This window comes from Myotis yumanensis, unplaced genomic scaffold (genome assembly GCF_028538775.1).
Source record: "Myotis yumanensis isolate MYYU_CA2020_CCGP unplaced genomic scaffold, mMyoYum1.0.hap1 SCAF_2, whole genome shotgun sequence".
Classification (NCBI taxonomy): domain Eukaryota; kingdom Metazoa; phylum Chordata; class Mammalia; order Chiroptera; family Vespertilionidae; genus Myotis; species Myotis yumanensis.
In genome coordinates, this window is record NW_027223753.1 from 55,424,209 (window position 1) to 55,438,299 (window position 14,091).

The window sequence follows — 14,091 nt, forward strand, 5'->3', positions numbered from 1 at the left end:
TTATTTTAAAAAACCTTATTTTAAGAATATGTATTGGATAAATTCAAGTTAATTTTTGGGCTTTGAATTGTTACAAACTGTTATGAATAAATACCATATGTTTATGTAAATATTTTATATTTGTAATTATATAGGTATATGATAATGCATAATCATTAGAAATACATTTTAATTGAATATATAATTTGGAAAGTTGTAATTTTATATCTCTATGAAATGATTTTAAGTACTTCTCTCTAAAACAATATGACAAATTTTTGTTTAAGAGAATTCTAAGCTTACATTTAAGAAATTGATTTTTCAAATGATTTTAGGTGATCACTAAACTCAAAATTTTATCACCTTTGGAAATAATAATGTCAAATACTGCTTGTGTTGTGGGGAATTCAACTAAGTTGTTTACTCTGATCACAGAAAATTTCAAGGTATGTGATTTTATTCTCAATGGTAACATTGGAGATCTTACTTTCTTTAAAATCCATTTTCTAATATTATTCTAAAGAACAATACTTTGAATGACTTTATATGCGGGACCAAAAGTAGGTTTAACGGAGTTTATTCTTGTATTATTGTATTATTTTCCGTATTAACTACTGTAAACCAACTTTTGTCCCACCCTGTATTTAGTTCCCTGAAGAATGTACTAAATACAAGTTCTAATCTAATGAACGGTTAATACATATAATAAAAATGAGCCTTGATCTATTTTAAATAAAAGGGAAAATATTTTAGGTAATAAGGAGGTTTCTTCAGAGTATACAAGAGGCAAACCCATTGAGAAAGCATGGATTTCCTTAGGTCTAGCTTCCGAAATTGAAGTTCTTGTTCTTTAGGGAGTAGCAGCTATCAACAAGTACTTTCCTTTAGAGAATTTGATCTATATTACAGAATTGTTTCAGCTTGCTTTGATAGTATGTATTGCCTTACAATTAGCCTCCTACTTTAACCTCCATCTGTGGGACTATGACAGGTAAGTGCTCTGGAACCAACCAGTGCACTTCCCCTCAGTAAGGCCCTTTCCACCATGTAATTTATCTCATCCCTCTGGAAAATCTTCCTTTTTTTGTGGAAGGGGGGGCTGTTGCTCTGAACCAAGTAGGCAGCATTGCAGTTGGAATAATTCCTGATGAGTGCAAAGTATTTTCACAATACACTGTATTTTGTTATGTTTGTAGACTTATTTTTGACACTTTGGGAACCAAAGCTGAGATTTAGGGTCCAATGAGTTCTTTATTTTTCTTACTATACAGAGTCTGTATTGTTTTTAATATACAGAATCTGTAGTCATAAAAGATTTTTCTAGATCCTATGTAGCTCAGCTGTCTTTGATTCTCTGCCAGAAATGCTCCCTCTTGTAAATCTATTGTCTCTATTAGACAAGTCTCTTTATCTGTTGCTTCTTTCATTCATTTATTACTTCTTTCCATCACTCTTATTAAAGTAAACCTCTCCAACTTCCATTACTTTGTTTTGATTAAGTATTCTGTTTTTGGTTATAAATAACAGAAATTCAACTTAAACTAGCTTGAGTGAAAAAGAAATTTATTGACTTATGGAAATGGGAAGCCAACTAGTTGGATAGATGCTGTCCTCACCACGCTTTTTTTTTTAAACTGCTGATAGGTAACCTCTATGAGGTTTAAGAGGAAGGTTGCTGATGGCTAATTCATCTCAACCCAACTCTGATTAAAAAAACAACAACAAGAACTTCTTTCTTCTAGTGTCCATATAGGAATTCCAGGGAAGGACCCTGACTGGTTCTGCTTTGTTTACATTCTCACACGTTAGGCTAATCACTGTTTCTGGGGATGGAGACACTATTAATTCATTAACTTCTGGTCATGTGCTTTATTTATGCTGTGGGGCACTGACTACTATAATTGCTGTGAGGCAGAGTACTGTAATTGACAGTCAGACCACAAAGGCAAAAACAACATATATTCACTACACTTGAGGTGTACGGCAGTATAACATAGTGCTTAAGCATAGAGGAGTTGGACTGTTTTGGCTGTAGATGCTGATTTTAAGTGACTATGCAAGTTAATTTACTTAAACTCTTTGATTTTTTTAGTCAGTGAAATAGGGACAATAACAATTTCTATCTCCTTAGAGAACTGATTTTTATGTAGGGCAATCATAAATGACTTTAGCAAGATGGTTATATTTGGTCCTGAATGGAGTGAGGTAGCAAGCCATGGAAGTATTTGGCCTAAAAGTATTACAAGTAGAGGGAAAAAATCAGTATTATCATTATTACCACACTTACTATAAAAAGACCTTCATTAAATCAGAAGCAATATGAAGTGGAAGGAACATAGACTTTGTAAGTTAAAGATTCTAAATTCAAGTTTTATCTCTGGCACATATCAACTGTATGATATGAGAAAAGTGACTTGACTTTTCAGAATTTTACTTACATGGAAATTGTAGTTAATAAGACTTATGTCATAGGGTTATTGTGCAGATTAAATGACAACTGTTGAAACATTCTTGGCACATAACAAATTATCTGTTTATGACTTTTTTCAGTTTTACAGCTTTTAAACAATCCAGTGTTAAATTACCTTTCTTACCTATTTTTATTCAAAGTAGTATTTACCTTTTGCTCCATAACTTCCTGCTGTTTTTCTCTTTTTAAAAATTCCATTATTAACTTTTCTTTATTTTAAATAAATTAAATTCACCTTACAAGGATATCACTTCATAGATTTGATAGATGCAATAGATGCTTTCATTTTTCCTCAAGTAGCACATTATAAAGATCTTCTCTTAATTATGATGGAGTATGCCAGGCTGGTGTGATGATGTTGCTGTAGAATAAAATTACTAGAAGGAGGATACTCTTATGTTTATTTTTTATTATGTTTCCTAACATATTCAGTTAAATTTCATGTGAGCATGCTCTAATAAGAACTACAGGCTATATTATAATTCACTTAAGACAAATAATCATTCTTTTTTTATAAATAAGAAAACTTTAATTCTAGAAAACATAAAAATAAACTTTATATAATACTTAAGCTATATACACACATGTGTTTAAGAAACCAGTTTTGGGTAAGTGCATGAAACTTAAACTTTATTTTGAAATTAAAATTTATTTTTAGAATGTAAATTTCACTACAGTCCAAAGGAAATACTTCAATGAAACAAAAGGATTAGAGTACATTGAACAGTTATGCATCGCAGAATTCAGCACTGTCCTGATGGAGGTTCAGTCCAAGTAAGTTATGACTTAAGGACAGTCAGTCATAAAAGTTTAGTGTAAGTTCCACAAGGACAAGGTCTTTTGTCTGTTTTATTCTCTACTATATTCCTATTACCTGGAAAAGTGCCTGGCTTATTTTTAAAAATATTTAAAAAATTATTGATTGATTGATTGATTTTTAGAGAGAGAGGAAGGGAGAGGGGGAGAGAGAAAAACACATCAATATGGGAGTACAACACCTATTGGTTGCCTCCTGCATGCCCCCTACCAGCGATTGAGCCTGTAACCTAGGCATGTGCCCTGACCAGGAATTGAACTGGCAGCTTTTTGGTGCATGGGACAGTGCATGCACCAACTTAACCACACTGGCCAGGGCAAAAAGTGCCTGGCTTATAATATAACTGAGTAGTTATTAAAATAGTAAAATAGTTAACTAAAATTTATATATAAGGCATATCTTGCTAACTTAATTTATATATAATTTCTCCAAATTAGTCATAATCTATTGCCCTAATGGTTGCTGCTTACTTTATTTTGGAGTGAAAAGCTCAATAGCTATTTAGTAAACTAGAAATGTGATTAAAGCTATGTTCCTGTTACTTCATAACTTTACTCCTAAAAGATTCAGCATGAGACAGGGAATGATATTTTTGGAAAGGATATTTCTTAGAGCATGCTAAATAGATACTGTGACCACTTGTTTACTCAGTTAATCACAATGAGTACTCCCACTGAGATCATAATGTACTTTCCTATATGTTGGGACCTCCTGACTTTACCTTCAAAGCTCAGACTCTTTCAATATTATTTGAATACTTATAATGGCACATAAAAAAATTGACACAAATTATCATTGAATGTTGACTTCTAATGTGATTTATTGGCATTTAATATCCCTTGAGTGTCAGACTTCAGAAAATTGTTCATTTTTATCATGGTTTATGTTTTAGAGGTAATTTACATTGTTTTTTTTTTAAAAATCAAGAACACTTAGTGTACTTTTTTTTACTTTGAATTTGAGCAGTGCTATGCAATATTTATAATTTTTCTAGAATTAAGTTGAAATACATGTTTCACTTAGAGCAATTTTTTAAAATTCTAAAGCAGTGGTTCTCAACCTTCCTAATGCCGCGACCCTTTTTTTAAAAAAAAATATATATTTTATTGATTTTTTACAGAGAGGAAGGGATAGAGAGTTAGAAACATCGATGAGAGAGAAACATCGATCAGCTGCCTCCTGCACACCCCCTACTGGGGATGTGCCCGCAACCAAGGTACATGCCCTTGACTGGAATAGAACCTGGGACCCTTGAGTCCGCAGGCTGATGCTCTATCCACTGAGCCAAACCGGTCAGGGCATGCCACAATCCTTTAATACAGTTCCTCATGTTGTGGTGACCCCCAACCATAAAATTATTTTTGTTGCTACTTCATAACTGTAATTTTGCTACTGTTATGAATTGTAATGTAAATATCTGATATGCAGGATGTATTTTCATTGTTACAAATTGAACATAATTAAAGCATAGTGATTAATCACAAAAACAATATGTAATTATATATGTGTTTTCCGATGGTCTTAGGCGACCCCTGTGAAAGGGTCGTTCGACCCCCAAAGGGGTTGCAGCCCACAGGTTGAGAACCGCTGTTCTAAAGATTTATAATGATGTATCATGGGTCACCTTACAGGTATTACTGCCTTGCAGCTGTGGCAGCTTTATTAAAATATGTCGAATTTATTCAAAATTCAGTATATGCACCAAAATCGCTGAAGATTTGTTTCCAAGGCAGTGAACAGACAGCCATGATAGATTCATCATCAGCCCAAAATCTTGAATTACTAGTTAATATTCAAGACTCTAGGTAAGATCACCCATTTTTTTTATATAAAATGTATCAGCATATTTTACTATGTCATATTTTTTATGTATAGTTTACATTTTAAAAAATTGGTTAATGGAGAATAATTGCATTGTTGCTCAACTGTTCAGATGTTTCACCAAAATCAGATTTTTAAAAGATACTTGTGGAAATGGCATAAGCCACTGCCTGTGTGCTGCCCAGGGCTCCTGGGGCCATCTGACATAAGCTACAAAGTGATCTGCAGATGCCTGTTACTTGTGCTGGGCTTGGAGCTGCCCAGGAGAGGCCAAGCTACAAACCAAGGCTGGCTGGCTACTGCTAGTGCCAGGGCCTGGGGCCACTTAACGAGAGGTATGGGGCACACTGAGGCCAAATGCTGCTATTTTAAGAGGTTTTAGGAAAGTCTGAAGCACGAGCCAAGACAAGTCATTCGTATGGAAAAGTCACTGGAAACAGCCTGGGTGAGCCCCCAATTTGGGTGGGGCAGGATCTCAGGGAATCCCAGCATAGGGAGAATAGTGCAAGCCAGGTTGATGGAAACTCAGATACAGTGCCTGCCTGCCGATTTTGTGGAGGGGACATTGTATCTCAGAAAAGGAACAGTGGTCTCTGCCAGCACTTCTCTGCCCTTTGATCTCTCGCTCTGATGCCAGACAATTCCTTTTCTGTCCACACGTCCCTGGTGCCTTTTCAGCTGTTGCTCTGGCACTGGAGCCCAGAGGGAGCGAGTCTGAGTAAGTCCATGCATGGGCCGTTTAGGAGGAACTGTCTGGAACTCCAGCATCTTTTCATCTCACTCAGCTACAATCCCCTCTAGTTTTTGCTTTTTTTTTTAAAAAAAAAATACATTTTAATTGATTTTAGAGAGGAAGGAAAAGCGAGAGAGATAGAAACATCAATGGATGAGAGAGAATCATTGATTAGCTGCCTCCTGCATGTCCCACACTGGGGATCTGACCTCCTAATTCATAGGATGACGCTCAGCCACTGAGCCACGCAGGTCCGGGCCCTGCTAGTTTTTACAGTAATGGAAACTTCTCTTCCTGGCACTGGAATCCTGGTCTCTGGGATCTGGTGTGGGGCTGGGACCCCTCACTCCTCAGGGGGTATCTTTGCGGCTGAGATCCCTTCCAGTTATTCACCAAACGTGGGTTTGGGACTAGCCTGGTCTGCGTCTCCACCCCTCCTACTAGTCTCAAGTGGCTTATTCTTTATATCCTTAGTTGTAGGACTTCCATTCTGCTAGATTTCAGGATGTTCTGAATTATGGTTACTTGTAATTTTGATGTGGTGGTGGGAGGATGCAAATACCATATTTACCTACGCCTGCCAATCTTGACCGGAAGTCTGTGTTTTTTTGTTTGTTTTTAACAGTTTCTGTACCTGAAATTTTTTTCTCTCTTTCATTTGTATTCCTCTAACTTCTTAAGTTAGAATGAAGTGATTATATTAAATACTCATTTTATTAATGTAAAATATTTTCCCCACCTAAGGATGAATTAATATTATTTGTTTCTCATCTCAGAAAAAATTATATCCTTACTATATCAACTAGAGAGGCCTGGTGCATGGATTCACACATGGGTGGGGTCCAGCCTGCCTGCCCCGATTGGGGCCGATCAAGTGGGGCCAGCCAGAGGGGAGGGGACGCGGGTGGTTGGCGGGCTGGCCCACCCCCTGGTTGGACTCCCGATGGAACTCCTGGTGGAGGAGACAATTTGTATATTAGCCTTTTATTATATAGGGTTATTATTGATATCTTGCTATTACTAATGGAATGTCATGGATTAGAACAGTGGTTCTCAACCTTCTGGCCCTTTAAATACAGTTCCTCATGTTGTGACCCAACCATAAAATTATTTTCGTTGCTACTTCATAACTGTAATGTTGCTACAGTTATGAATCGTAATGTAAATATCTGATATGCAGGATGGTCTTAGGTGACCCCTGTGAAAGGGTCGTTCGACCGCCAAAGGGGTCGTGACCCACAGGTTGAGAACCGCTGGATTAGAACATTTTATTTTATTTTTTAAAATATATTTTTATTGATTTCAGAGAGGAAGGGAGAAGGAGAAAGAGATAGAAACATCAGTGATGAGAGAGAATCATTGATCAGCTGATTCCTGCACATCCCCTATTGGGGATTGAGCAACCCAGACAACCTGGGCATGTGCCGTTGACTAGAATAGAACCTGGGACCCTTCAGTCTGCAGGCTGATGTTCTATCCACCTTGCAAAACCGGCTAGGGCTGGATTAGAACATTTTATATTAGTTTGAATATGGTAAATGATTTATGAAAAAATTGTTAAATGTAAGAAGATACTGTAGATTCTTATTAATCAACGTATGGTTCATTGACTGACAGCATACTTGGGAGCATATTCAAAATGTAGATTCTTAGGTCTCATGCCTGTCCTGAATTAGAATACACATGTGATTTGTATGCATGTTAACATTTGAGATTCACTACTATAGATTATAGGATTATTTAGTTACAAATTTAAATTGCAATTTTCTTATATTTGTCTTTTGTATACTTAATGAAAATTTTCAAACTTGTGTTTTCAAAGGAATAATCACACTCTCTTTGGTGTTCTAAATTACACTAAGACTCCTGGAGGGAGTAGAAGACTTCGATCTAATATCTTAGAACCTCTAGTTGATATTGAAACCATTAACATGAGGTTAGATTGTGTTCAAGAACTACTTCAAGATGAGGAACTCTTCTTTGGACTTCAGTCAGGTAAATGGATATCCTCTAAGTTTATAAATAGAAATTATTAGAAAGATACATTGTCTTCTTATAAGGACACCAGTCAGTTTAAGGCCCACTCTAATGACTTTATCTTAACTTAATTACATCTGCAAAGATTTAATTTCCAAATAAGATTACATTCACAGATATGGGGATTTAGGACTTTAAAAAGGGACACAATCTAACCCATAACATGAGGTAAGAGAATTGCCCATGGCACCTGGCTGTTTGTTCACTGGCATGGCAGTGCAATGTTCTTTTTAAAAAATTGGTGGAAGGACATTTTGTATGCTTTGTTCCTAGTTCAGTTCCTGGTTTCTAGGAACTTGGTCTGTCTTTCATACCCCATTTTCCAACCACCCTCCTGGTGTACTGGTATTGTAAACAAGTGGCACATGAAAATCTGGAAGGCATTTACAGCCTGAACAATTTTTCCTCATTCCAATTCCAAATACATTTTAATTTTACAGTTCCTTAAAAATTCTGGCATTATATTGTCTGTGACTGTGCACTTCCAATGTTGTTGAATATATTCACTTTTTCTATATATTCCAGTGTATTTAGTAAAACTTTGGGAAAGGTACAAAGAAGCCGTTTTTAACTGATAACCCTTTTCTTGTTCACAGCAACATCTTGTTGGCCTATCTATACCTGGCATTCCGTGTAATACATAAGTGCCAGGAATATTCAAGTCATTTAATCATGTAATGTTAGTCAAGCTCCAACCATTTCTATGTTTCCTGTATTGTGACAGTTTATAATTTATTGTAACATGTAAAAAGTAGGGGAATATGAACACAGAGCAGGGTGGGAGAGTAATTTTTATAGTTTATTAAAATATAAGAATCTGAAACTTACTTTAAAAGACCCAGTATTACTTTATTGTAGGTATTTTATAGGTATTAGGGATAAAAAGATAAGGAAGAGTAAGTTATAAGATTCTGTTTACAAGGATCTTAAATTCATGTTAGGGAAACAGACCTCCAAATATGTGATGCAGTGTGGTAAACGCAACCATAATTGAGTATTTTATGGAAACACAGAGGAAGAAACTGGGATAATGACAGAATCCATATGGGATTCACAAAGACAATATTTTAGCTTGTCTTAAGGAAATGAGTGAGACTGACAACAGGAGAATCCTAGAAATGATATTCAATACAAAGGGAGCATGCCTATGCGAGGTTTGTTAATGCACATGGGGTAACAGAAAATGTTTAGATGTGGTAGTAGGGATAAAGATCTGGTATGAGTCCTATTGGCTGTGATCTTAAATACTCATTACTTTTTAAGGTACACTTGTTTTTTTTTGGGAAGTTGGGGAAGGTAGAGTTATACTTACATTGATATAAAAGAGCTTGCTGTATTTAAGATATGGCCAGTACTTATTTATGACTTGAAGCATTGGGGAATAGCAGGAAGTGAGTGCTGGGGCTAGCTTATGAAGGACCTTTATATAATACTAAGACATTGGGATTTTATCATGCAGGACATAGGGAGCTGACAGTTCTAAACTGAGAGAATAATACGAGCAAACCTTTATTTTAGAAACATTATTCTGGTTGTTGTGATAGATTTGGGGAAAGGAAGAAGGAAGAGACTGAAAAAGAGAAACACCAATCTAAGGACTTTAAGAGTCTAGTGGAATCACATGTAAAATGTCATAATTGAACAGTATAAGAGTAGTATAAGTAGTATACTGAGCCTATTTACTCTAATTTTTAAAAACAGTTCAAACATAATTAATTTACAGTAGAAGTGGTAAATTAGAAAAGGGCACAGTGCTAGAAATAGGCACACTGAAAATTATCAGAAGACTTAGTGATTTGAACAGGAAGCGAGTGACATAAAAAGGTTTTTTTAAAGATATGTTTTTATTGATTTTTTTTAGAGAAAGAGGAAGGGAGAGTGAGAGAGACATAGAAACAACAACCTGGGGATATTAAAAAGAGATAGATTATAATTATCTATACATTTATTTTTATAGAATACTTTAAACTGGAAAATGAGTTGAGAAGAATAAAATAACAGTTTTGAGCTCTGATATGTTCAGGATACTTTATACACATTATCTCACTTAATCCTCACAGCACCCCTAAGGAGGTAGATGTCATTATCCACATTTAAAAGATGGAAGTTAGGCCCTAATTGGTTTGGCCCAGTGGATAGAGCGTCAGCCTGCGGACTCAAGGGTCCCAGGTTCGATTCCAGTCAAGGGCATGTACCTTGTTTGTGGGCACATCCCCAGTAGGGCGTGTGCAGGAGGCAGCTGATAGATGTTTCTAACTCTCTATCCCTCTCCCTTCCTCTCTGTAAAAAAATCAATAAAATATATTTAAAAAAATAAAAATAAAAGATGGAAGTTAGGTAACTTCTGGAAGATTACATGATTAGTGGTCTAACTATGCTTTTAAACTAATCTTTTTAAGTATCAGAAAGAAAAGTTAGAGATCAGAAAGGTGGGAAGAAAATTATGAGAAGCAACATCTAAAAGTTAGAGAAGTAGAGTTTCAAGAATGAAGGGGTGATCAACAGTGTCAAATTTGGAAGACAGATTGTGAGTAATCAAAATTAAGAATTGACTATTATTTTACTCCTGGCACATGTAAGATAGATAAAGACAACTAAAACAAGTAATATTTGTAGGTAGAATGGTTCTAGTTTATTATTTGAGGATACATAGTCTATATTTTAAAAATATAGACTATGCTCATTATTTTTTTGTTTTTGTTTGTTTTAGTTATAGCAAGATTTCTTGATACGGAGCAGCTTCTTTCTGTTTTAGTCCAAATTCCAAAGCAAGACACGGTACGTTTATATATACATTATAGGTTATATTATTATTATACATTGTGATAAAACTTGTCTTAATGTAATGTAACAATTGGACATTATTAAAATATTTTGGAAAAGTGCTTCATTATTAACATCAAAGTTTTTTAAGGCCTTTAAAAGCAAAAACTTCTGACTAAACTAAATGTCCTCTGAAAATCTCCAGTGTGGAATTGCTTGCCTAAGATGAGTTATTGTATTTCCCCTTAAGGATATTGATTTCAGAAAATGCCGTGTTTTTGATCATAAGTATTTAGTGAGAAGAATAATGCTTAAATTTTTTTATTTGAATTAACCCAAATGTCCTTTCTTTCTTTCTTTTTTTAAATATATTTTTATTGATTTCAGAGAGGGAGAGGGAGAGAGAAAAAGCATCAAAGATGAGAAAGAATCATTGATTGGCTGCCTCCTGCACGCCCCGCACTGGGGATTGAGCCCACAACTCCCGGCATGTGCCCTTGACTGGAATAGAACCTGGGATCCTTCAGTCTGCAGGCTGACACTCTACTGAGCCAAACCGGCTAGGGTCCAAATGTCTTTTCTTTCTATAAAATGTTTCTGACCATACTATTTTAAAATAATATATATATTTCTTTATTGATTTTAGAGAGAAAGGGAGAGGGAGAGTGAGATAGAAACATCAATGATGAGAGAGAATCATTGATCGGCTGCCTCCTGCACGCCCCCTACTGGGGATCGAGCCCACAACCCGGGCATGTGTCCTTGGCCGGAATCGTACCTGGGACCCTTCAATCTACAGGCTGGCGCTCTATCCACTGAGCTGAACCAGCTAGGGCTGACCATACTATTTAATGTATTAGGAAGTTTTGTGTTTTTCATTACACACATCTAAAATTCTTTCTTTAATATTTGAAAATGTCAATATTAAACCACAAATTTCAAGTTTTATCTAAGTTTCTTTGCTTCATTTTGAATAATTAATTTTTCTCAATTGATTTCAGACTGCCATATATGAATATTTGTAGTGTATGGTTCCTTTTTACATTAATTCAACAAGTGATTTTATTTTACCAAACATTGTGATAAGTGCTAGGGATACTATAAGAAGTAAGTTTCTACACCAAAGGAATTAATGATCCAGTGTGAGATTTAAGTTAAAAAAAAGGCAATTACAGCATAGTATATAAAGAACTATTAGACATCTGATATTTTACCCTACTTGCAAACTAACAAGTTAGCCTAACACAATTTCATAGATGCTGACAGAAGATATGAGAGTCCTGGATCAGGAAGAAAGGACTTGCTTGAGTACTTACGACTATAGCAGTAGCTAGAGTATCAGCATTTTCTTGCACTGTATACATAGAAAACTGCATAAAAACAAAATTGAATGCTTACTGATTTATCACAAAGTGAATATCCATGTAATGACTACTCAGGTAAAGAGATAGATGCTGCCATTACTTCAAAAACGCCCCTTCTTGCTCCTTCCCATCTTATTTTCTACCTCTTTCAAAAATCCCCCAAATTTTCTTTATAATTTAATTTTGCCTATTTTGAATCTTTATATACTAGTATAGTCACCCAATTTTTATTTTTTATATCTGGATTCTTTTAGTCAATACTATGTTTGTGAGATTTAATCATGTTGCATGTAGATATAGCTCATTTATTTCTATTGTGAAATAATATTTCATTGTATGAATATGCCATTACTCCTTTCACTGTTGTTCGACTTGTTGACAGTTTTTGGCAATTAGAAATAATGCTGGTAAAAAATATGTACCTGTTTCTTAATACAGTTGTTTACACACTTTTACTGGGTTCATAGTTAGGAGTGGAATTTTGGGGTCATGGAGGATGTATATCTTCAACTTCAGGAAATAATGACAAAATATTTGCCAAAATGTTTTTCACAATCATTGCACAATTTATATTCTCAGCAGTGTATGAGAATTCTCATTGTTCTTTATCAAAATGTGATATTGTCAGTTTAAAAATCTTAGGCATTGTGATTGGTAAATAATGGTACTTTATTGTGGTTTTAATTTACATTTTCCTATTACTGAAGATGAACACCCTTTCATATGTATATAGACCACTTGAATACTTACTTTTGTGAAAGTCTTGTTCAAGTCTCTTGCTCATTTTCTTCTTCTTCATTATCTTCTTTTGTGACTTGTAGAATTTCTTTTTATATTTTAGATACGAGCCCTTTATTGGTTCTTTGTTGCAGATATCTTTTCCCACTTTTTAGTTTGCTTTTCCCACTCAATATTGTGGTATAGATGCTGTTGGTGTACTACCCACATCCCCTTGGCATTCACTTTTGTACAAGGAAGGCTTCTTATTGCAAGTAGCTGAAACTTACTGCCTGAGGACTTTCTCTGACTGCAGGAGAGAATAGAGTTGTTGCTCTGGCAATAGGTCATAACCAATACTGAACAGGAGTAGATGAATAAATATTCCATTTTTCTTACCTGTGGAGATAGCTTCCGAAGCTTACCTTATACCATCTCCGACAGGTCTGAGCCATAGTACCTTGCAGCAGTAACCGGATCATCAAGGCATCCTCTTGTGCTGTCCTTCCCTTCCCTTCTTTCTTCTGCTTACTGAAGTTACTTTTCAAATACATTATTTGCCCTCAAATTCTAGTTTCTCAAACTTGGCTTTGGAGAACCGGTCCTGTGTCAGTAGTATCTTTTGATGAATAGAAGTTCTTAATTTAAATGTAGTCTAGTTTGTGTTTTTTCCTTTGTAGTTAGTGTTTATTGTATCCTGCTTAAGAAGTTTTTATCTAACCCACTGTTTTGATTGCACCCATTGGATTTTAATTTATGGAGGTGACTGAGTGATGAAATGGTGAGGCTGTCATTAAAAGAAGATTTTTATTACCTGGTATTCCTGAGAAGAGGGAGCATACCACACAAGATCATATGGGAAAGTATTAGGGTTGGTCAGGAGTCAAAAGGAGTGAGGGGAAAACATTGCAAAAATCTTTATTATAATGGGAAGTTGTTAGGTGGAAACATTCCCTACTGGGTAGGATGCAAAACACAGATGTTGGAGTTTGTGGTTGGAGGGCTTGTAATATGATTTTTGTGCATCCCTAAGAGCCAAGACCATAGGGGAGATGTGAACAACTTTGGCCATTGTTAGGCCTTGTGATGAATGGATGCCACGTCATTAATTATGAAATTTATAAAAACTGATTCAAACAAAGAGGTAATGAAGATATTCTTCTTTGTTATATTCCTGATGTTTATTGCTTTTTTAATATTTAGATTTACAATCTGCCTGGAATTGATTTTTGTATGTGGTATGAGGAAGGGACCACATTTCATTTTTCCTCCTATAAATTCATAATTATATTGACATCATTTATGGAAAAGACTGTCCTTTCTCCCACCTTTGTCATAAATCAAGTACTCAAAATTTATTGGGTCTATTTCTAGTCTCTATTTGTATATT

The 14,091-nt window shown here is 35.3% G+C and overlaps 1 protein-coding gene across 1 annotated transcript in view; it reads left to right on the top strand.

The window, feature by feature from the left end:
- MSH4 (mutS homolog 4) overlaps nucleotides 1–14,091 on the top strand; it is an 83,602-nt gene that overhangs the window by 12,675 nt on the left and 56,836 nt on the right. The window contains exons 4-8 of the mRNA XM_070403715.1: nucleotides 315–425; nucleotides 3,108–3,223; nucleotides 4,898–5,071; nucleotides 7,643–7,815; nucleotides 10,568–10,635. Of these exons, the coding sequence (XP_070259816.1) occupies nucleotides 315–425; nucleotides 3,108–3,223; nucleotides 4,898–5,071; nucleotides 7,643–7,815; nucleotides 10,568–10,635 (642 nt within the window). The remainder of the gene's footprint in view (nucleotides 1–314; nucleotides 426–3,107; nucleotides 3,224–4,897; nucleotides 5,072–7,642; nucleotides 7,816–10,567; nucleotides 10,636–14,091) is intronic.